Raw genomic sequence first — 22,553 nt, 5'->3', positions numbered from 1 at the left:
ACCCCGCAGCTTAACGCCGCCGCTTCCCCATTTGTGCCGGAGCCGGCTGAGGAGTTCACTGAGCGCTTGGAGAAAGATCACCTGGGCTTCTTCTGGGACCCAGTCGTCGCCCCGCCTGCGGAGTCGCACCCCAGTGTCCCGACCCCGAAGCCTGACCCCGTCCAGGAACGTCTCCTGGCCGAGACCCTTGTCCGGGAAATGCTGTCCGGTTCCGGTGGCGAGGAGCTGGCACAGCAGTTTGTGACCGGGGTGGTTGTTAAGTTCAACCAGCAGGACGGATATGGATTCATCCGAGAAGTCGAGACCGGGGATGATTACTTTTATAACAGAGTTCATCTCGACGTGGAAGGACTGCCCAAGCGACTCCATACTTTGTGGCCGGGCGAGAAAGTCCAGTTCCTGCCGGACGCAGGTAGCCGCGGCCTGTTTGCTGTTTGTGTCTCCCACATGCCAACCACCCGGGAAGCGGAGCAGTGGCAGGAGGAGATTGAGTGGGAGGAGCAGCAAGAGCGGCGCCGGAGCCATGCCAGACCGCCCGCGCCCTCTCAACCCCGGCGCATCATGGCTGCTGTCCCGGAAACAGCGACTGCATCGGCCCCTGACCCGGAGAAGGTTCCAACCGTGGTAGCGGTAACGCAAAATGTTACAAACAAGCCGGTCATCATGCTGGACGCACCACCGCCATCTCGGGCAGAGACGCCATCACCCCCAAGAGGAGCTGCAGCAGCTGTGCCGGTGGAGCCGCCTTTCGCCCCTGTGTCTTTCAGGCGAATCCGCCGCCAGCCGGGACAATCTCTGGGGGCCTATATCCAGGCTCAAGCGGAGGAATGGAAGAGAGCCTGGCCCCCAGAGTAAGTTGTTTACTCCAGCACCTTTAAAGACCGGTGTTGTTCCCAAACCGGCAGAAGGTTTCCTTGTTGTTGAAAAGTTTTACGGGCCTGTTGCCCTCCAGCAAAGACCGGGAGCGCTCTTGAAGCCTCCGGGCACCTCCAGCAAAGACCGGGAGCGCTCTTGAAGCCTCCGGGCACCTCCAGCAAAGACCGGGAGCGCTATTGAAGCCTCCGGGCGCCCATCTAAGACCGGGAGCGCTGTTGAGCCTCCGGGCGCTATCCAGAGACCGGGAGTGCTGCTGCGCCATTAAGCGCCCCTAAAGACCGGGAGCGCCGCTGAACTGGTGCCGCTGTTGAGGACTGACCCAAAAGGTTTTTATGTGTTAAAATGTTTAAAGTTTAGAGCCTTGCCGGGAGGCTCGGATTTTAAGAGGGGAGGCATGTAGTGGGTGGCCATAACCCCTACTGATAGTCCCGGAAAAGTTATTATTAAAAGTGTTTTATATTTTTATGTGATGTGTTAGGGCACCCCCTAGTGGCCGGGTGGGACGGCTGTTGCCACCGGGGAGGAGGAGTCGGCCGGATATCTAGGCTAAGTCTGTTTGTGTGTGGGAGAGAGGATCCGGGACAGCAGACAGTGAACATCTGCGGCGGCAAGTGTGTGTGTGAGCGGACCATCAAGGGACACCGGAGAACAGGAGGTGGACGCAACCTCAGGGTCTATTCCGCTGGTGTGGGTCCAGTGTGTGCTTGGCCGGAGAGTGGGAGCCCGGAGAAGAAGAGTATCTAGGGCATATCCCCACCAGAGGGTGCGTTTGGGCAGGTTGTCCCCAGCTCCACCAATATTGCCGGAATCTGCTGACCGGAGTGTTTTATCTTTGTGAATAAATGTCGTTTTTATTGCATCTGGACTTTTGCCTGCAGACTCTTTGTGCATCGGCCGATGAAGATACCGACACACACTCTCTAAACATTAAAGAAGTGATGAAGCCAGGGATGTGCCTTGAATGCAGTGCTGCCACGACTACACAGCCAGAGGCCTCCCTGGCTGGTCACTTCATTATATACAATACATTACTAAAATACATCAGTCTGTCAGCACATTCTATAACATGCTTCGAGGGCTGCAGGGCACTGGACACCCTCTTGCCCAATCAGGAAGGTTCCTTTAAATTGCTTCAGAAATTGAATTATTTCTCCCAGAAAATTATTGCAATTACACGTTTTCTTATACACGTTTATTTCCTTTGTGTTCAGGATCACAGGCTGGTTCAGAGTCACAGTACAGGTTCTGGTACACAAGCTGGTTTAGGGTCACAGAATGGGGTCAGGTACACAGACAGGATCAGGGTCACAAGATGGGTTGGGTTCCCAGACAGGACTAGTTCAGAGACACAGGACAGGTACTGGTATAAGGATTCTGGACGGGCTCAGAAACAGGGACCTGGCATCATACTAGTTGGTTAAAAACTGACTAGGTACTAAAATTGCTCAGGCACTTCCCTACAGTGCCAGTGCACTCCATTGCCTCCTAGCCATAAGCTGGGGACACTTCCAGAATTGGTATGCTGGCACTTTAAGAAGCAGGAAGACTGCGTGTGCACCCTAAGCACGTTGCCAGAAGACTAGGAGCTAGAAGCAGGCCCTGGGAGCTGGAAGCCGCGTTGAGACCCGAAACAGAAGGAGCATGTGTGCGGTCGCAGCGGTGGGTCTGTCAGCGTCCCTGCCAGGAGAGAGAAGCAGTGCAGTGCATGGATGCCACCTGTCTTTGTACTTCTCGCCTGGATGCCACTACACACACTTGATACCATTTGAACTAAATAAGTTTAACTTGATCTCATCTGTCCAAAGGTCTTGCATCCAGTAATCCATATCCTTAGTCTGCTTGTCTTCAGCAAACAGTTTGCGGGTTTTCAAGTGCATCATTTTTAGAAGATGCTTCCTTCTTCGATGACAGCCATGCAGACCAATCTGATGCAGTGTGTGGCGTATGATCTGCACACTGATAGGCGGATTCCCCACCCCTTTAACCTCTGCAGCAAAGCTGGCAACACTTTGTCGTTTTTGAAAAAGACAATCTCTAGATATGACGCTGGGCATGTGCACTCAACTTCTTTGGTTGACCATGGCGAGGCCTGTTCTGAGTGGAGCCTGTCTTGTTCTGCCCCACTGAAGGAATATGGTCCCACAAATCATCAAGATCTGCTGCTGGCTTCTCACTGTTTAATTAATGACTAATGACATCCCAGCTGTGCATGATAGGAGACAAATCCATAGATTCGATAGGTCATACTAGCAAGTTTAGATCATGTAGGATGTTCAGAGTAGCACTTGCGTCAATTGGCCTAGTGTTTTCATATAGAAAATGGCTCCTGAGGCACTTTGGCAAAATGGTGATACCACTGGTTCCACAACAAAATCAATGTAACTTAGATCTGTTCATGTACCAGGAATGAAGATTAGAGAGGTCCAACTGTCATGCATTATGTCACCTACATGATAATCCTGGGAGTAGTACCAGTGTGACGCTCCCTCGTGAAGGCCTCTTAATGGTGTTGCCCATGTGGTCTCTGACCCAGTCTCAGGCTCATAGCATCCAAGACAAATGTGGGAATCCATGCAAAAGTGGCTAGACCTAAATTCCAGCCTCCATTTGTTACAATGTGACTGTAAGATAGTGAGGGACAGGGGCTCCTATATTGTCCCTCACACTAAGGGACCATAGGCTATTTATAACCTCCAGATTACCCCTGATGGTGGAGATGCCGGAGTCCAGTCAATTACTATTTTCTTGAGCAGAACTATTCTGTTCCCCCCAGGAAAAGAAAGGGCAGGAGTGTGATGGTAACACAGATAAAGACAGACAGGGTAAAAAAACCCCTCAAACACAATGCAAACTCACAGGAACAAACAGTAAGATGCTAAGGAGAAAAGCAATATAAGTAAGGCAGCAACAAAAGGACAAACATGGGTTAATACCACAACTGCTCACAGCAATGAAATAGTACAACCATTAATAAGTCTGGATCCCAACACCTCACCAGACCAGTATAGATAAGCTATAGCTGGAATTAAAAGAAGTGTTCAGCCATTATAAATAGGAGAGGAGCAAATGTGACTGGTCCCCCACAGAACATCATCAAAGGTGACTAACAAGCAGCCCAGTAGAGATTAACTCTTGCTAGCCTGCCTATGAACTACAAGTCTGTGGATCAACGGCCGAGTCTACCTGTGCTGAGTGCCAGAATCTGTAATCTCTACAGATCCTGATGTTGCCATGACAGTTGGTGATGTTTGTAAAAACTTCCTTGTGACACTATTACTCTCTTGTTCTTCATCCTCATAGCCTTTGAGAGTGGCAGAATGAGGTCAATGGAAAAACTATAGCTGGTGGTCTATCTCATAAGCCAATGCCTCAAGGTGATAGTTTGTGTAGACATTATTTGATGTCTTAGGCTTGGTTATGTAAAGTTCAAATTCAGTAGCAGTACAAAATGGATCAACCGTAGAACCCATGGAAACCGTGGTACGGTTGTTTCGCCAAGTTTTTGAAGAGTCGTTTTTCAACATGACAACATCAGGCTGCATTTGCTCATGATACTTTGAGCAGCCTGTCTGGCCTAAAAGTGCTACCATGGCCTGCAGTGTCTCCAGACTTGTCTCCCGTTAAGCATATGTGGGATAGGATTGGTCTGCAACTGTAATGGGAGCTGTTGCTGTTCTATCCATCCTGTGACTTATACAGTATGTATACACTGTGTGCAGAATTATTAGGCAAATGAGTACAAATGAGCACATGATACTTTTTATACATGTTGTCCTACTCCAAGCTGTATAGGCTTGACAGCCAACTACCAAATAAGAAATTCAGGTGATGTGCATCTCTGTAATGAGGAGGGGTGTGGTGTAATGACATCAGCACCCTATATAAGGTGTGCTTAATTATTAGGAAACTTCCTTTCCTTTGGCAAAATGGGTCAGAAGAGAGATTTGACGGGCTCTGAAAAGTCCAAAATTGGGAGATGTCTTGCAGAGGGATGCAGCAGTCTTGAAATTGTCAAACTTTTGAAGCGTGATCACCGAACTATCAAGCGTTTAATGACAAATAGCCAACAGGGTTGCAAGAAGCGTGTTGGGCAAAAAAAGCACAAAATAACTGCCCATGAATTGAGGAAACTCAAGCGTGAAGCTGCCAAGATGCCATTTGCCACCAGTTTGGCCATATTTCAGAGCTGCAATGTTACTGGAGTATCAAAAAGCACAAGGTGTGCCATACTCAGGGACATGGCCAAGGTAAGGGAGGCTGAAAAACGACCACCTTTGAACAAGAAACATAAGATAAAACGTCAAGACTGGGCCAATAAAATATCTTAAGACTGATTTTTCAAAGGTTTTATGGACTGATGAAATGAGAGTGACTCTTCATGGGCCAGATGGATGGGCCACAGGCTGGATCAGTAAAGGGCAGAGTACTCCACTCCAACTCAGACGCCAGCAAGGTGGAGGTGGGCTACTGGTATAGGCTGGTATCATCAAAGATGAACTTGTGGAACCTTTTCGGGTTGAGGATGGAGTGAAGCTCAACTCCCAGACCTACTGCTAGTTTCTGGAAGACAACTTCTTCAAGCAGTGGTACAGGAAGAAGTTGGTATCGTTCAAGAAAAACATGATTTTCTTGCAGGACAATGCTCCATCACATGCATCCAACTACTCCACAGCGTGGCTGGCCAATAAGGGTCTAAAAGATGAAAAAATAATGACATGGCCCCCTTGTTCACCTGATCTGAACCCCATAGAGAACCTGTGGTCCCTCACAAAATGTGATATCCACAGGGAGGGAAAACAGTACACCTCTCGGAACAGTGTCTAGGAGGCTGTGGTGGCTGCTGCACGCAATGTTGATCATAAACAGACCATGCAAGTGACAGAATCTATGGATGGTAGTCTGTTGAGTGTCATCATAAAGAAAGGTGGCTATAATGGTCACAAATTTTTGGGGGTTTTGTTTTTGCATGTCAGAAATGTTTATTTCTAAATTTTGTGCAGTTATATTGGTTTACCTGGTGAAAATAAACAAGTGAGATGGAAATATATTTGGTTTTTATTAAGTTGCCTAATAATTCTGCACAGTAAGTTACCTGTGCAAATAAATATCCTCCTAAGATAGCCAAATCTAACAAAAACCCACTCCAACTTCCAAAAATATTAAGCTTTGATATTTATGAGTCTTTTGGGTTGATTGAGAACATACAGTTTGGTCAAGAAATATTTGGACAGTGACACAATTTTCGCGAGTTGGGCTCTGCATGCCACCACATTGGATTTGAAATTAAACCTCTACAACAGAATTCAAGTGCAGATTGTAACATTTAATTTGAAGGTTTGAACAAAAATATCTGATAGAAATTGTAGGACTTGTACACATTTCTTTACAAACACTCCACATTTTAGGAGGTCAAAAGTAATTGGACAAATAAACCAAACCCAAAAAAAAATATTTTTATTTTCAATATTTTGTTGCGAATCCTTTGGAGGCAATCACTGCCTTAAGTCTGGAACCCATGGACATCACCAAACGCTGGGTTTCCTCCTTCTTAATGCTTTGCCAGGCCTTTACAGCCGCAGCCTTCAGGTCTTGCTTGTTTGTGGGTCTTTCCGTCTTAAGTCTGGATTTGAGCAAGTGAAATGCATGCTCAATTGGGTTAAGATCTGGTGATTGACTTGGCCATTGCAGAATGTTCCACTTTTTTGCACTCATGAACTCCTGGGTAGCTTTGGCTGTATGCTTGGGGTCATTGTCCATCTGTACTATGAAGCGCCGTCCGATCAACTTTGCGGCATTTGGCTGAATCTGGGCTGAAAGTATATCCCTGTACACTTCAGAATCCATCCGGGTACTCTTGTCTGCTGTTATGTCATCAATAAACACAAGTGACCCAGTGCCATTGAAAGCCATGCATGCCCATGACATCACGTTGCCTCCACCATGTTTTACAGAGGATGTGGTGTGCCTTGGATCATGTGCCGTTCCCTTTCTTCTCCAAACTTTTTTCTTCCCATCATAATATTTACTATTTTTCGGAAGAATTGTCCTAGATTGGGTCTCATTTATTACTGTTTTTTGGTGTTTTTTAACATGTCTGCACTGTGTTGTACCTTGTATGTGTGTTTTTAAACTTTTTGATATATATATAAAATTTGAATCATATAAAACTTATTTTTGGAGTGAGTGCCTTTTGGTCAAGCGCTTTTCTCGTTTACTACATGGTTGGTTTTGCTTGACATGTGCCCCCCCTTTTCTTCAAATTTGTTATATAATCTCTGGCTGTGCACTCTAAATTGCTTTTTATTGGTCGTTTATTTGATGTCACATGTAACGATCTCAAAATCGATGCATCAGCGATCAACGATATATATTGTTGGACCCAGGCGATCGTTTGAATGCTGTTCGATGTTGGCAGGGTGTCAAACGGAGCAATATGTCGGCTGCTTCCCCAAAATGAACAATTTTTTAAAAATGAACGACGTGTCAACGATCCACAATTTTCATGCTATTTGCGATCGTTCATAGTCGCTCATAGGTGTCAAACGCAACGACGTCGCGAACGATGCCGGATGTGCGTCACGGAATCCGTGACCCCGACGACATATCGCCAGATAAATCGACGCGTGTAACGGGGCCTTTACACCTCTCAACTTCCATTTTGGACACTCTTCTTTTGCAAACTGCTCCAGGTCTTTCATATTTGAAGGCTAACTTCAGCCAAAAGCAATTTTATGATTTGTCCACAGTTGTTCAATGGGATTTAAGGCCGCTTTACATGCTGCAACATCGCTAGCGATCGCACCCGCCCCTGTTGTGCGTGCGTGATGGGCAAATCGCTGCCCGTGGTGAACAATATCGCTAGTACGCGTCACACGCACATACCTTCCTAACGACATCGCTGTGGCCGGCGAATAAATTCTTTTTTAAGGTGGAGGTTCGTGCGGCGTCACAGCTACGTTACACAGCGGGCCACCAATAGAAGCGGAGGGGCGGAGAGCAGCCGCATTAACGTCACTCCCACCTCGTTGCCGGAGGACACAGGAACGCTGTTTTTTGTCGTTCCCGGGGTGTCACACGTAGCCTCAGGAACAATGAACAGCCTGCGTCCAAAATGAGCAACGATATTTGGGAAAGGAACGACGTGTCAACAATCAACGATTTTTGCCGTTTTTCAGATCGTTAGTGGTTGCTCGTAGGTGTCACACGCAACGACGTCGCTAACGACGCTGGATGTGCGTCACGAATTCCGTGACCCCAGCGATATCTCGTTAGCAATGTCGTTGCGTGTAACGGGGTCTTTAGATCTAAACTCTTTGCTGGCCACTTCAGAGCTCTCTAGAGCTTTGTTTCCATCCATTTCTAGGTGCTTCTTGAAGCTGGGGTCTAGGTGCTTCTTGACGTTTTGGGTCATTGTCCTGCTGAAATAGCCATGACCTAGAACGCAAACCCGCTTTCTGAGACTGAGCACTACATTGCAACCCAAAATCCTTTGGTAATCTTCAGATCTCATGATGCCTTGCCCACAGTTTGAACAACCCCAAAACATCTTTGAACCTCCACCATATATCCATATAAGGCCAGAGTCACACTTGCGAGTGCCTCGTGTGTAACTCGCGCGAGTCTCTCATTGAGTTACCCGGAATGGACTCACACTCTCTGGACAGGAGCATCTCAGCTGCATAGACATACATGCAACCGACCTGCTCCTGTCAGGAGAGTGCAAGTCCGTGCCGGGTGATTCAATGAGAGACTCGCTCGAGATACACGCGAGGCACTCACAAGTGTGACTCTGGCCTATGACTATAGGTACTACGCTCTATTCTTTGTAGGCCTCATTCCATTTTTGTTAAACAACAGAATGATATGCTTTATTAAAAAGCTCTATTTTGATCTCATCTGTCAACAAGACACTTTCCTAGAAGGATTTCGGCTTAGGGGTGCTTCACACACAGCGAGCTCGCTGCCGAGATCGCTGCTGAGTCACGCTTTTTGTGACACAGCAGTGACCTCATTAGCGATCTCGCTGTGTGTGACACTGAGCAGCGATCTGGCCCCTGCTGCGAGATCGCTGCTTGTTACACACAGCCCTGGTTCGTTTTCTTCAAAGGCGCTCTCCCACTGTGACACACAGATCGCTGTGTGTGACAGCGAGAGAGCGACAAATGAAGCGAGCAGGGGAGCAGGAGGCGGCGTCTGGCAGCTGCGGTAAGCTGTATCCAAGATAAACATGGGGTAACCAAGGTGGTTACCCGATATTTACCTTAGTTACCAGCCTCCGCAGCTCTCACGCTGCCTGTGCTGCCGGCTCCGGCTCTCTGCACATGTAGCTGCATTACACATCGGGTTAATTAACCCGATGTGTACTGTAGCTAGGAGAGCAAGGAGCCAGCGCTAAACAGTGTGCGCGGCTCCCTGCTCTCTGCACATGTAGCTGCATTACACATCGGGTTAATTAACCCGATGTGTACTGTAGCTAGGAGAGCAAAGCTAAGCGGTGTGCGCTGGTAACTAATGTAAACATCGGGTAACCATACCCGATGTTTACCTTAGTTACCAGTGTCCGCAGCTTCCAGACGCCGGCTCCGTGCAAGCGCAGCGTCGCTTGCACGTCGCTGCTGGCTGGGGGCTGGTCACTGGTCGCTGGTGAGATCTGCCTGTTTGACAGCTCACCAGCGACCATGTAGCGATGCAGCAGCGATCCTGACCAGGTCAGATCGCTGGTCGGATCGCTGCTGCATCGCTAAAGTGTGAAGGCACCCTTATTCACATGCAGTTTGGAAAACTGCAGTCTAGCCTTTATCCCTTTGTGTCAGCCTGGGTCTCCTGCCATAGTATTTAATTTAATTTAATTCAAATGTTGATGGATAGTTTGTGCTGGTATTGATGTACCCTGAGTCTTTAAGGCAGCTTGAGTTTCCTTGGAACTTGATTGGGGCTGCTTATCCACCAGCCCAACTATCCTGCTTTCCAACCTTTCATCAATATTTCACTGCTGTCCACAATCAGGGAGATTAGCTACAGGGCCATGGATTGTAACCTTTTTGATTATGCTGCGCACTGTGGACAGAGAAACATCAAAAGCGCTGGAGATAAACTTGTAACCTTGAGATTAATTGATACATTTAAACAATTAGGGTTTTCAAGTCCTCAGGCAGTTCTCTTGTCTTGTTTCTGCTCTTCATGCTTGTTACACACACACACACAGAAAGCAAAATTTTGGTCAACGCACCACTTTTTATCTGGTTTCAGAGGTAATTTTTAGGGTATGTGCGCACCTAACCATTTTTGTGGCATCAAAAACGCTGCATTTCTGGCCGCTAAAAATGCACAAAAATGCATCCGTGGCAAAAATGCATAAAAAAACGCAGGTGTTATATTGCATTTTGGTGCGTTTTTGTTCACTGCGTTTTTATGTGTTTTTTTTAGCAGTGAACAATGTCATGTCATTAAAGATTGGTGAAGAAAAAAAAAATGCAGTAGAGCAGACAGCTGCAGAACTACAAGGCTCAGCATGCTCCACCCTGGACTGTATGCAGGAGGGAGAGGCAGTGGAAGCAGAACTACAAGGCTCAGCATACTCCATCCACTAGTGTATACAGGAGAGCAGACAGCAGCTGCAGAACTACAAGGTTCAGCATGCTCCATCCATGACTGTATGCTGGAGGGAGAGGCAGGGGGTGCAGAACTGCAAGCTTCAACATCCTCCATCCAGACTGTATGCAGGAGTTTTTTGTCCAATAACGTAAAACGTAAACAAAATATGACGTTGGCTTCGCCATATTTTTGTATGCTCGCCAGGTACAGCAGGCAGGTACGGCTGCTCCAACCCCCAGCTGGCTATTTGTACCCGGCTGGGAACTAAAAATTTAGGGAAGCCCATTTTTTAATTATTTCATGAATTTCATGAAATAATTAAAAAAAAAACAAAAAACGAGGTGGGCTTCGCTCAATTTTTGAGTCCAACCAGGTACAACTAGGCAGCTAGGGATTGGAATCTTCAGCGCAGGGTACCCAAGCTTTCTGGGCACCCTTGCTGCGAATTGCAGTTCGCAGCCGCCCCAGAAAATGGCGCTTTTATCGAAGCGCCATCTTCTTGTGCTGTATACAACTCTCCAGCTGCCCTGGTGCTGGGTGGGTCGCTGGGTAATAATGGGGTTAGGGCTAGCTGATAATACACAGCCCGAAATTCATGGTGTCATGCCAATATTAGACATGGCCACCATGAATTTCTAGTAAAGATAAAAAAAAAACACAACACATAGAAAAATATTTTTCTTAGAAATAAAACACAACACAATTAGTGACTTCATCTTTAATGAACTAAAGAACCCCCCTCCGTCGTAGTCCTGGGTCGAGGGTCCCGCAATGTCCAATTCGGATCCAATATCATCTGATCGGTTTGCTGGAAGGCAAAGCGATCAGAAGATGTGACAGATTAAAAGACCTGAATCACATGACACATCAGCTGATTGTTTAAAAGCCGTTTTTTACAATCAGCTGATGCATCAGTAGAAATAAAATGACACACTTCTGTGCAGACTCCTGTCCGATCGCTGTAGGAGCTGCCGGTAGTCAGCTGATGCGGTCACCTGACAGTATCAGCTGATCGTTTAAACTGGCTGGGCGGTAAAAAGCCGGCCTCACCGCTGGACTTAAACTGTCAGCTGATGCTGTCAGGTAACCAAATCAGCTGATCACAGCCAGGTCCTGGAGCGATCGGACATGTCCCGGGAGTCTGCATACAGCCGGGTACCGGGAGAGGAGCTGGGAGCGGACATGGCGCCAGATGGGAGTTGGAAGCAGGGGTGGCGGTACCAGGAGAATTCACTCTTCTGTGTTTACCAACACAAGGAATGCTGGTTGAGTACAATCCTCTTCCTGTACATGTGACTGTACAACCCACCCCTTGCGTTTATAGCTGCATTTTTAGTCATAGAAACGCAGCTATATTTGCAATTTGCATTTTTCATTGCGTTTTTGAACATCTCATTGAACTCAATGGGTGAAAAACCCAGTGAAAAACGCAGGAATAATTGACATGCTGCATTTTTGTGGGCACCACAAAACGCAGCTAAAAAAAATGCTGTGTGCAGACAGCACAAATGAAAACGCATAGACTTTGCAGGTGAAGCAAAGTCATGCAGTTTTCTGAACAAAAACGCACCCGAAAAATGCGCAAAAACACGGTAAAAAAACACCTAGTGCGCCTTATATTGCTCACACCTGTTACTTGCCATAGGAGTGTTTGAACAAGCATCACATGCTTGAAACAAAGTTGTTTATCCTCAGTTTTGGAAAGATTCCAACAATTTTATCTGTCTGTTTTTGGGGTTTGTGTGAAATTATGTCCAATTTGCCTTTTTTTCGCTCTTTGTTTTGTGTTGTTCCAGTACAGACAAAGGACATAAACAAGTGTATAAGAAAACATGTGTAATTTCAATAACTTTCTGAGAGAAATACTTTATTTTTTGGACAGTAAGGTGCCGACACTTTCGGCCACACTGTGTGCCACATTTAGGATGGAGAACAGAAAGCGGTGAAGGGAACAGTCTGAGGACATGAGAAACAAAATTGTTAAAAAATATGAACAATCTCAAGGTTACAAGTCCATCTTCAAAGATCTTGATGTTCCTTTGTCCACGGAGCGCAACATAATCAAGAAGTTTACAACCCGTGGTACTATAGCTAATCTCCCTGGACATGGATGGCATAGAAAAATTGATGAAGGTTGCAACGCAGGATAATCCAGATGGTGGATAAGCAGCCCCAATCAAGTTCCAAAGAAATTTAGGCTGTCCTGCAGGCTCAGGGTGCATCAGTGTCAACGTTATCCATAAATTGACATTTGCATGAAATGAAATACTATGCCAGGCTACCCAGGAGGACCTCACTGATGACACAGAGACATAAAAACGCTACACTGCAGTTTACCAATATGTACATGAGTAAACCAAAATCATTCTAGGAGAGTGTCTTGTGGACAGATGAGACCAAACGTTTTGGTAAAGCACATTATTCTCCTGTTTACTGAAAATGGAATGAGACTTACTAAGACAAGAACACAGTACATACAGTCAAATATGGTAAAGGTTCAAAAATGCTTTGGGGTTGATTTGCTGACAAGGCACTGAGTGCCTTGACTTTGTGCAATCTGAAGATTACCAAATGATTTTGGGTCACAATATAGCACCCAGTATCAAAAAGCCGGGTCTGTGTCCTAGGTCATACATCGTCAAGAAGGACAATGACCCCAAACATACTTCAAGAAGCACCCAGAAATGGATGGAAGTGTATATATATATATATATATATATATATATATATACCCTGTTTCCCCGAAAATAAGACACTTATATTATTTTTTGCCCTGAAAAAACCACTATGTCTTATTTTCAGGGGGTGTCTTATTCTCAAGGAGACATGGTTGGGGGTAAGTTTACCCCCCACAAAAAGCAGACCCCCCCATCCCAGGATCGTCATATTTACAAGCCCAGGGCGTCTGTATGGGTCCTAGATCCTCCTGTGATCTCCCAGCAGGTGTGCTGCATGCCTCCCCTGCGTCTGGCCGACATCAGATCACACACAAACACTTCTCCCTGTGATCTCCCTGCAGCTGTGCTCCCCTGCGTCTGGCTGACATCAGATCTCACACACACATCAGATCTCTCACACACACATCAGATCTCTCACACACACACACACACACACACACACATCAGATCACACTCACTCACACAAACAAACACCCACCCCACTTCTTCCCACCCACCCCACGATCCCAGCAGCTGTGCTGCATGCCGTGCTCCTCTGCCTCCTGCCGACACTCACAGATCCGATCGCTTACAATTCACACACAGTCACACATCAGACAGTATACATGCACACATCTGATTGCATACACTCACACACACACCCCACTTCTCCGGTGGGCGGTCCCAGCAGCTGTGCTGCACGCCGTGCTCCTCTGCCGACACTCACAGATCCGATCGCATACACTCACACACACACACACTCACACATCAGAACACACTCACACATCCGATCGCATACACTCACACACACACTGACGATATCGCACATACGCGCTCACACAATCACAACATCCGGAGATACCACATGTTTCCGGCCATGTGATCCTCCGGCAGGTCCTGGAAGGTCACTGAACGCACAGTATCGCTGCCGAGAAGCAAGCGATATCACTGGATGTTGTGAGTGTGTGGATGCTATCTGATGTGTGTGTGTGTGGTGTGTGTGTGTGTGTTTATGTGTCTGTTCTTATGTGTGTGTGTCTGTTCTTATGTGTGTGTGTGTGTGTGTGTGTGTGTTCCACCGCTGCAGGACCTTGATGCGCTCACCTGCTCCCAGTCGGCGTCTGGTGAGTATGATCGGGGGTCTTCTTTCTTCTGTCTTCTCTCTTCTGGGGGTGCCCGCTGCCTATAATGAAGTGTCCTGCAGTGTCTTTAACTCTTTCACCACTGCATGACACTTCATTATTGACCGCAGCTATGTCTTATTTTCAGGGGATGTCTTATATTAAGGCATCCCTGAAAACTTCTGCTATGTCTTATTTTCGGGGGACGTCTTTTTTTCAGGGAAACACGGTATATATACCGTATGCAGAATTATTAGGCAAGTTGTATTTTAGAGGACTTTTTTATTATTGATCAACAACTATGTTCTCAATCAACCCAAAAGACTCATAAATATCAAAGCTTAAAGGGAACCTGTCATCAGAAATTTAGCTTGAAACCTAAATGTTTCCCCCTCTGCAGCTCATGGGCTGCATTCTAGCAAGGGTCCTGTTGTTTATATGCCCCCATTCTGACCAAAATAAAGACTTTATAAAGTGGTACCTTTTTGTATTGAAATCTTGATAATGGTACACGGGGGCGGGCTGTCTGGTGGCCGTTAGTCTGCCTCCTGTCGCTTTAGGCCGTCCCCCATTGCTCCATTTCATATCTCAGGACGCCGCCCACTGCGCCCGAGGTGCTGCGCACGCAAGGACCGCAGGTCACATGTGCGCAGGCACGAGGTTATGGGCGGCACTGAGATTGCATCGCAAGTGCCCGCCCATCACCTCGTGGCCACGCTCTCCCCTCTGACACCAGCGTTCTGCGCAAGCGCTGGCCAGATGACCCGACGTCACCTCTTTCCCATTTTACCCTGCAGCAGAAAATAGATGGGAGGAGCGGAGCAGGACACCACCGATTACGAGAGATGACGTCGGGTCATCTGGCCAGCGCTTACGGGGAACACTGGAGGCAGAGGGGAAAGGGCAGGCACGAGATGATGGGTGGGCACTTGTGATGCAATCACAGCGCCGCCCATAATCTCGTGCCTGCGACACACGTGACCAGCAGTCCTCGCGTGCGCGGCACCTCGGGCGCAGTGGGCGGCGTCCTGAAGTATGGAATGGAGTGATGGGGGACGGCCTAAAGCGACAGGAGGCAGACTAACGGCCACCAGAGGGGCCCGCCCCCGTGTACCATTATCAAGATTTCAATACAAAAAGGTACCACTTTATAAAGTCTTTATTTTGGTCAGAAAGGGGGCACATAAACAACAGGAACATTGCTAGAATGCAGCCCAGGAGCTACAGAGGGGGAAACGTTTAGGTTTCAAGCTAAATTTCTGATGACAGGTTCCCTTTAATATTTTTGGAAGTTGGAGTGGGGTTTTTTTTACATTTGGCTATCTTAGGAGGATATCTGTTTTTGCAGGTAACTATTACTGTGCAGAATTATTAGGCAACTTAATAAAAACAAAATACAGTATATTCCCATCTCACTTGTTTATTTTCACCATGTAAACCATTATAACTGCACAAAATTTAGAAATAAACATTTCTGACATGCAAAAACAAAACCCAAACAAATTAGTGACCAATATAGCCACCTTTCTCTATGATGACACTCAACAGCCTACCATCCATAGATCCTGTCAGTTGCTTGATCTGTTTACGATCAACATTGCATGCAGCAGCCACCACAGCCTCCCAGACACTGTTCCGAGAGGTGTACTGTTTTACCTCCCTGTTTATCTCACATTTTATGAGGGACCACAGGTTCTCTATGGGATTCAGATCAGGTGAACAAGGGGGCCATGTCATTATTTTTTCATCTATTAGACCTTTACTGGCCAGCCACGCTGTGTAGTTGGATGTTTGTGATGGATCATTGTCCTGCATGAAAATCATGTTTTTCTTGAACGATACCAACTTCTTCCTGTACCACTGCTTGAAGAAGTTGTCTTCCAGAAACTGGCAATAAGTCTGGGAGTTGAGCTTCACTCCATCCTCAACCCAAAAAGGTTCCACAAGATCATCTTTGATGATACCAGCCTATACCAGTACCCCACCTCCACCTTGCTGGTATCTGAGTCAGAGTGGAGCTCTCTGCCTTTAACTGATCCAGCCTCTGGCCCATCCATCTGGCCCATGAAGAGTCACTCTCATTTCATCAGTCCATAAAACCTTTGAAAAATCAGTCTTAAGATATTTCTTGGCCCAGTCTTGACATTTTATCTTATGTTTCTTGTTCAAAGGTGGTCGTTTTTCAGCCTTCCTTACCTTGGCCATGTCCCTGAGTATGGCACACCTTGTGCTTTTTGATACTCCAGTAACGTTGCAGCTCAGAAATATGGCCAAACTGGTGGCAAATGGCATCTTGGCAGCTTCACGCTTGAGTTTCCTCAATTCATGGGCAGTTATTTTGCGCTTTTTTTGCCAACACGCTTCTTGCAACCCTGTTGGCTATTTGTCATTAAACGCTTGATAGTTCGGTGATCACGCTTTAAAAGTTTGACAATTTCAAGACTGCTGCATCCCTCTGCAAGACATCTCAGAATTTTGGACTTTTCAGAGCCCGTCAAATCTCTCTTCTGACCCATTTTGCCAAAGGAAAGGAAGTTGCCTAATAATTAAGCACACCTTATATAGGGTGTTGATATCATTACACCACACCCCTCCTCATTACAGAGATGCACATCACCTGATTTACTTAATTGGCAGTTGGCTCTTAAGCCTATACAGCTTGGAGTAGGACAACATGTATAAAAATGATCATGTGATCAAAATACTCATTTGTCTAATAAGTCTGCATATAAATATATATATATATGTATATATATATGTTTTATTTATTTTTTCTTCATTGTCAGATTGATGCAATAAGTGTGTTTTTTAAATTAACTCCCCTGGATCATAGATGAGTATAAATCCTTAGGTGATGATACATGAGTGGCCTATCCTGTACTCATGGCATGCCTCTGTACCACACTTTCTTCTGTATTGCTTACCTCTCACTCCCAAGCATGAAAATCTATCCATGGAAAGGGTCCTAGTCGCCTACTGATCTTATTTACTTATCTGTTTATGTGACAAAAAGTAAAATAACACTTTGAGAATCCCCTTAATATTGTTATTACTTAGTCATTTGAATTGTGTTCTATTGCATTTTTATGATTAATACTTTTATAAGTGAAATATTACGATAGAATAAAATGTTGTACCCCACATGGGTAGTTGGGTATGAGAAAACTGAGATTTCTTTATATGTTGGGGCTATATGACACAACCTCTTTTCAACCTATTACTAAAGTTTGAATACATTTCTTATAAATGGTAAATCACTATGTGACTCCTTACAATTTTGCTGGCATGCACATTTTTTTTATAGAACTGGGAAGTTTCCTGCCTGACGCGTATCAATGAGAAACATCAGTTTTCCTCTAGTCACATTAGGCTTAACTAACTTAACCCGAATGTTTAGTCTCTTGGACCAGTGCTTGTTTTTGGTGCCTTTAGCTTGAAAGCATACAGTGATTAGGATTTGAACGCAATTAGGGAATGTTTACTTTTATCTACTATTGGATTATGCAGGCATGTTTAGGAAATAGCATCAGAGCACAGGGCAGGGTATACCCTGGAAAGCTGATTGACAGACTAAAAAGAGCTTCTTCACATTACAAAAAGCATCTCTGCTTAGCATCCTGTGGTGCATGTTAGCAATGCAAACAGTGAGTCTGTAAAGAAGAATGCAGGTGAACATCTATTAGGTGCCTCCACCCTAAATGCTACTTAAGTAAGTAATCAACACTCATACCAGTAAATTCTGCCCCATATAAGCAAGCAGAACAGAAAGGCATTCTGAAATTTGAGATATTATTTATATATCTACAATAACATACAAAGAGAAACAAGTTTTGGGGACTCCTATGAGAAATGTTGTGGTTCTCCTTAGTTCGTAAGATAATTTTTGATCATTTCTCATAGCACATATTGGACCTAAAACAAGTACATGTTGTTGCTCAGATATCGTTAATGGTCATTCAGCTACATCCGCACATGACCCATACGCCCACATACATTGTGCCAGCTTCTTACATTTTTCTTATGTATTTACCTTGTCCGTCTGTAAGCTCACAGCAGTACCATATCTGCAGTAAGTCACAAAGTGCTCACAGTTGTCCCACAGCAAACTATAAGATGTGGTTCCCACCAGTTTCTCAGCCCTCTGAGCCACTTCTTCGTTGGAGAGAGGATCATTTTTAAAATGTCGGTCCATATCATTAATTAATATTATTGAACCATAAGCAAAATCGTGCACATTGTCCACTCTCACACTAGCCATTTTGGCTAGCACTCCAGCTATCAATCTCTTGTTGGTCACAACTTTTTCAACGCGAGCCTTTTTGCCAGTCAAAGCTGGAAGAATGTCTGGAATTAAATGGGCAACTCGATTGCTTCCAAGGTAGATGCCAAAATGGACAAAGAGGGTACGTGGAACTTCGAGAAGATCACCTCTTCTAAAGAGCGATGTTTCATACACTGTACCATTTTTATCAGTTACGGAAATGCACTTTGGAGTTGATCTCATAAAAAATAATATCTTGTCCAACAGAAAAGATAGGAGACCAAACAGTGGATTTTTCATCTTCAGTAGTTGCTTGCTGATTTATCAGTGGCCTTAATGAGCTCACATTCTTAGCAAGTCCAGTACTTTATGAAGGCATGTGGGTTGGGAGCTGTGCTTTATACAGCTTTGTAGGATTGGTTAAAATGTAGGCAGCTCTTACAAGACTGACACTTACTAAGTGCTGCATTGTTAATTAAGGAATTAATATACGCCTATGCCTAGTGTACAATTAACACTTCAAAAGCTATGAAAGTAAAATAGTAGATGCCATATTTTATAGTCGGTCTCTGTCCACCATCTTTAGAATAAATGTGTAGACAAAAAGAAATCTTCATCCCTAATAAATAAAACTATATTAGACATAAACACTACAAATTTCAGGTTAGATACCAGTTATTAAGTATAATAATACATATCACGAGTGAAACAAGTGTGTCCTATAACGCCTCTTAAATTGATCTTGTCACCTAGGAAAACACTATTTACATGCAGATATAGGGTAAACCTGTAGGCTTCTGGGAGAAAATAAACATATTTCCTCCTAGAGCCACCAGCTCTAAAGCACATACAGTATGTGTACAGTAAGCTGTAGCAACATGCCGGGGTGTGCTTAAAGTGAGTGGGGAGCGTGCTCTGAGTGGGGATGGTAATCACTCCGATAGCTTCCAGGAGGACATAAGTTTATTTTTCCCTGGCACCTGCATTTTCAGAAAGGTAGCCGGGTAGCATTCTAACAATATTAATTCTAGAACTGCGGGTAAATAGAGTTTTACAAGGTGACAGGTTCCCTTTAAATAAAATCAACTTATATCAAGGCACATAATATAATAGTAGCAGGACAGTGCTTCTTGTCATATAAAGCCATTATCTCGCAACTGTTCATCTAAAATCAAGAAGCATTGACCAGGGAGCATTACAAATCAAGAACTCCTACCTGGTAAATTTATGTTCTAGATGTACACACAGAGTATTCACAAAATATAAAAACTTGTATTCAACAGTAGCTACTGAAATAAATCCAAGAGCACTTTAATAAAGCTGCAATCTCTTAATGTTCAACTGCTCTATTCCTATGTATTGCTGGGAAAGATTATTTTGTAAATGGCATTTGTATATAAACTAGTGCCAATTTTATCAGAGAAGCTCCATTCACAGACCAAAGATTCCGCTAAAGGAGCCTGTGGGTAAACGGATAGAAATGTATCACAATTAGAAATGGAATACACCACTGGCGGACACAGACAGAAAAGGGCCCATGTGCAAGAAGAATATATGGGCACTTTGTAGCCCAAGGAGATGCAGTCATATCATTGGTGCAACATGTGCAGCAGCATAAAGGCCCAAGAGGTTAGGTGGGCAGGTGGAATTGTGAATTTTGATGAACTCTTGGGCTGCAAATGGGCCTTTTCTGTCTATGTCTGCTTTTGAGCCCAAGCGCTCATTAAAAAAGCAAAATTGTACCTGCTTTGGAGGTGGTAGTAGCCCCCTTGCTTCTTGTTTCCATGTATGGCTGCACAGGTTGCACCAATGGTATGTCCACCCCTGGAATGCATGGACTGACCAAGTGCATATATGGGCTGTATACGGACCGTGAAATATAGCTGTCCGAACTTTGCCTTACTCAGACTCCGATATGTGACAAGGCTGTACAGAGACAAAGTGGTTGGCACCATATCAGGAGGTACTTTCATCTGAAAGCAGGATAGATCAGTGTTAGGCTACTCATGGGAGCATGAAATATGAATATGCAAGAAATAAAATCATGGCATGCGCCATCAGCCAAATCTTAATATGGCACCACATGACATCAGGACAGAAGTGCACAGTAGATTAAATCTAATGGTGCTGTATTATGGCTCCATACAATTCAGGCATAATACAGGGCTGCAATATGACCATGGGTGTTACGCTTTAAAGTACCTCCTAGTGTACCCTCCCTTTAATGCCCCAAAGTTCGAGACATTATATTACCAAGGAGCTGGCTGTGTTGCTGACCACACGTCTCTTCCTTCTCCGTGTCTCTTCTTGCTTTGTGTTTGCAGCTTCTTTATAAGGACATATTTTGCAGTGTAATAGTTGGACTTTGCTTCATACCATAAATCATATCAGATACCATCATATTATATTAGGGCTATCAGTATGCAGATTCTAAGATACTGGATCATCATTCACTGTACACCCCACACTTTAGCTATGTATTCATTAAAATATTATGGTCAGGTTTAAAAAAATTAAATTAAATTAAAGTTGAGCAAATATTAAATTATTGAAACCAATCTATAGTTTTAATTTTTCCATATTGGATAGGTTACATAAATGCAAGTAAATATACTGTATACTGTATGACTGCCAACTAAAACTAAAATAAAGCAGATATTCATGTTATGTCAGGATAGTGGACTTTGTTTTTTACTCAGATATAATAAAAATGATCAGATGATCTGCCTATTTTGTTTCACTAAAGTTAGTTACAGGTGTTTGGGAATACAACTTTTTTTATTCTAAATTTTTGCACATATTTAGAACAGTAAACATACTGATATTGACCCTCCCCGGGTTCTCAGCGGCTGCAGCAGTCTAGGTTTATTGGCTGCAGCGCTGACATCACAACTATAGTGCACATCACTGCTGCAGCCAATCATTGAGCTTAGCAGCTCTGCCAATGAAGTCAGCCGGGGACACTGAGCTAATGGTAATGTTTGCTGTAGTTTCTTCATTATTACAGAAATTAAACAGGCTGGAGCAGTAGCAGAGAGGCAGTGTCGGACCAGCCCCTTCACAGCTTGTATATGTGTATATGTGCAAAGTGAACTGTTTGCCTGCACCTTCACAGCTTGTATGTGATCTGTTATGTCCCTCACCCTGTTTCTCCAGCTCTCACTCCACACTCCTTGATAGGCCATATACAAACTTTGAATGTACAGCAAGCATGGCAGAATGACAGTAAGAAGAAAGGAGAACATACAACATGAAACTGGCAAAAAAACATGATCAGGGGGCTGGCTTGCATAAACAGCAAGATGTAAGCAATGACCCCTAATCTTTGATGTAGCATCTCAGAAGGGAGGGGGAGCACTCAAGATCATTAGCAATGTTATGATGTGTGTTCACAGTGAAGATTAGGAAAATGACATGATTTACATATAAAATCAGGCAATCGGATGAAAAGAGCCAGTAAAGGCCAGCATGGCGGAGTATATGACTAATAGTTGTCCTGTGGACAGATTCTCCCACCTGAGCTGTATATCTCTACAGCTCCTCCAGAGAGACCTCTTGGCTGCTTCTCTAATTAATGCTCTATTTGCTTGGGATGTCAAATTAGGTAGATGGCCATATTTTCGTAGGTTTATAGTTGTGCCATAATCCTTAAATGTTTGAATGCTGGATTGAACAGTGCTCCATGAGATTTTCAGAACTTGGTCAATTTTGTTTATAACCTAACCCTGCTTTACACTTCTCCATAATTTTATTCCTTTAGCCTTCACAGAACATTTATAGTCATACTGAGAATAAATTGCACACAGGTGGACTCAATTTACTAATTAAGTGACTCTTGGAAGTCCGTTTTTGAGTTTGTAGTTCGGATGCCGAATAAAATTTGTTGAAAAGCTGCAGCGCAGCCAAACAACAAGCTTTTCGACGATGGGCACTTCCTCAGCCATCACAACCATGTGGAATGTTGGCTTGGCTGTGATTTGTTGGCACACCACGTGACTCAGCCTGTATAACCGCAGGATCATGGGTGGCATCTCCATTGTGCTC

The 22,553-nt window shown here is 44.7% G+C and overlaps 1 protein-coding gene across 1 annotated transcript in view; it reads right to left on the bottom strand.

Annotated features, from left to right (window-relative positions):
* The window catches only part of LOC142310185 (lecithin retinol acyltransferase-like), a 45,747-nt gene extending 26,905 nt beyond the window's left edge, over window positions 1–18,842 (bottom strand). Inside the window, exon 1 of the mRNA XM_075347676.1 lies at window positions 18,279–18,842. Coding sequence (XP_075203791.1) covers window positions 18,279–18,809 — 531 coding nt within the window. The 5' untranslated portion in view covers window positions 18,810–18,842. The remainder of the gene's footprint in view (window positions 1–18,278) is intronic.
* Between the last annotated feature and the right edge of the window lie 3,711 nt (window positions 18,843–22,553).

This window comes from Anomaloglossus baeobatrachus, chromosome 1, assembly GCF_048569485.1.
Source record: "Anomaloglossus baeobatrachus isolate aAnoBae1 chromosome 1, aAnoBae1.hap1, whole genome shotgun sequence".
NCBI lineage: Eukaryota > Metazoa > Chordata > Amphibia > Anura > Aromobatidae > Anomaloglossus > Anomaloglossus baeobatrachus.
Note: the sequence above shows the minus strand (reverse complement) of the source record. Positions and strands in the feature narration are given on the sequence as shown.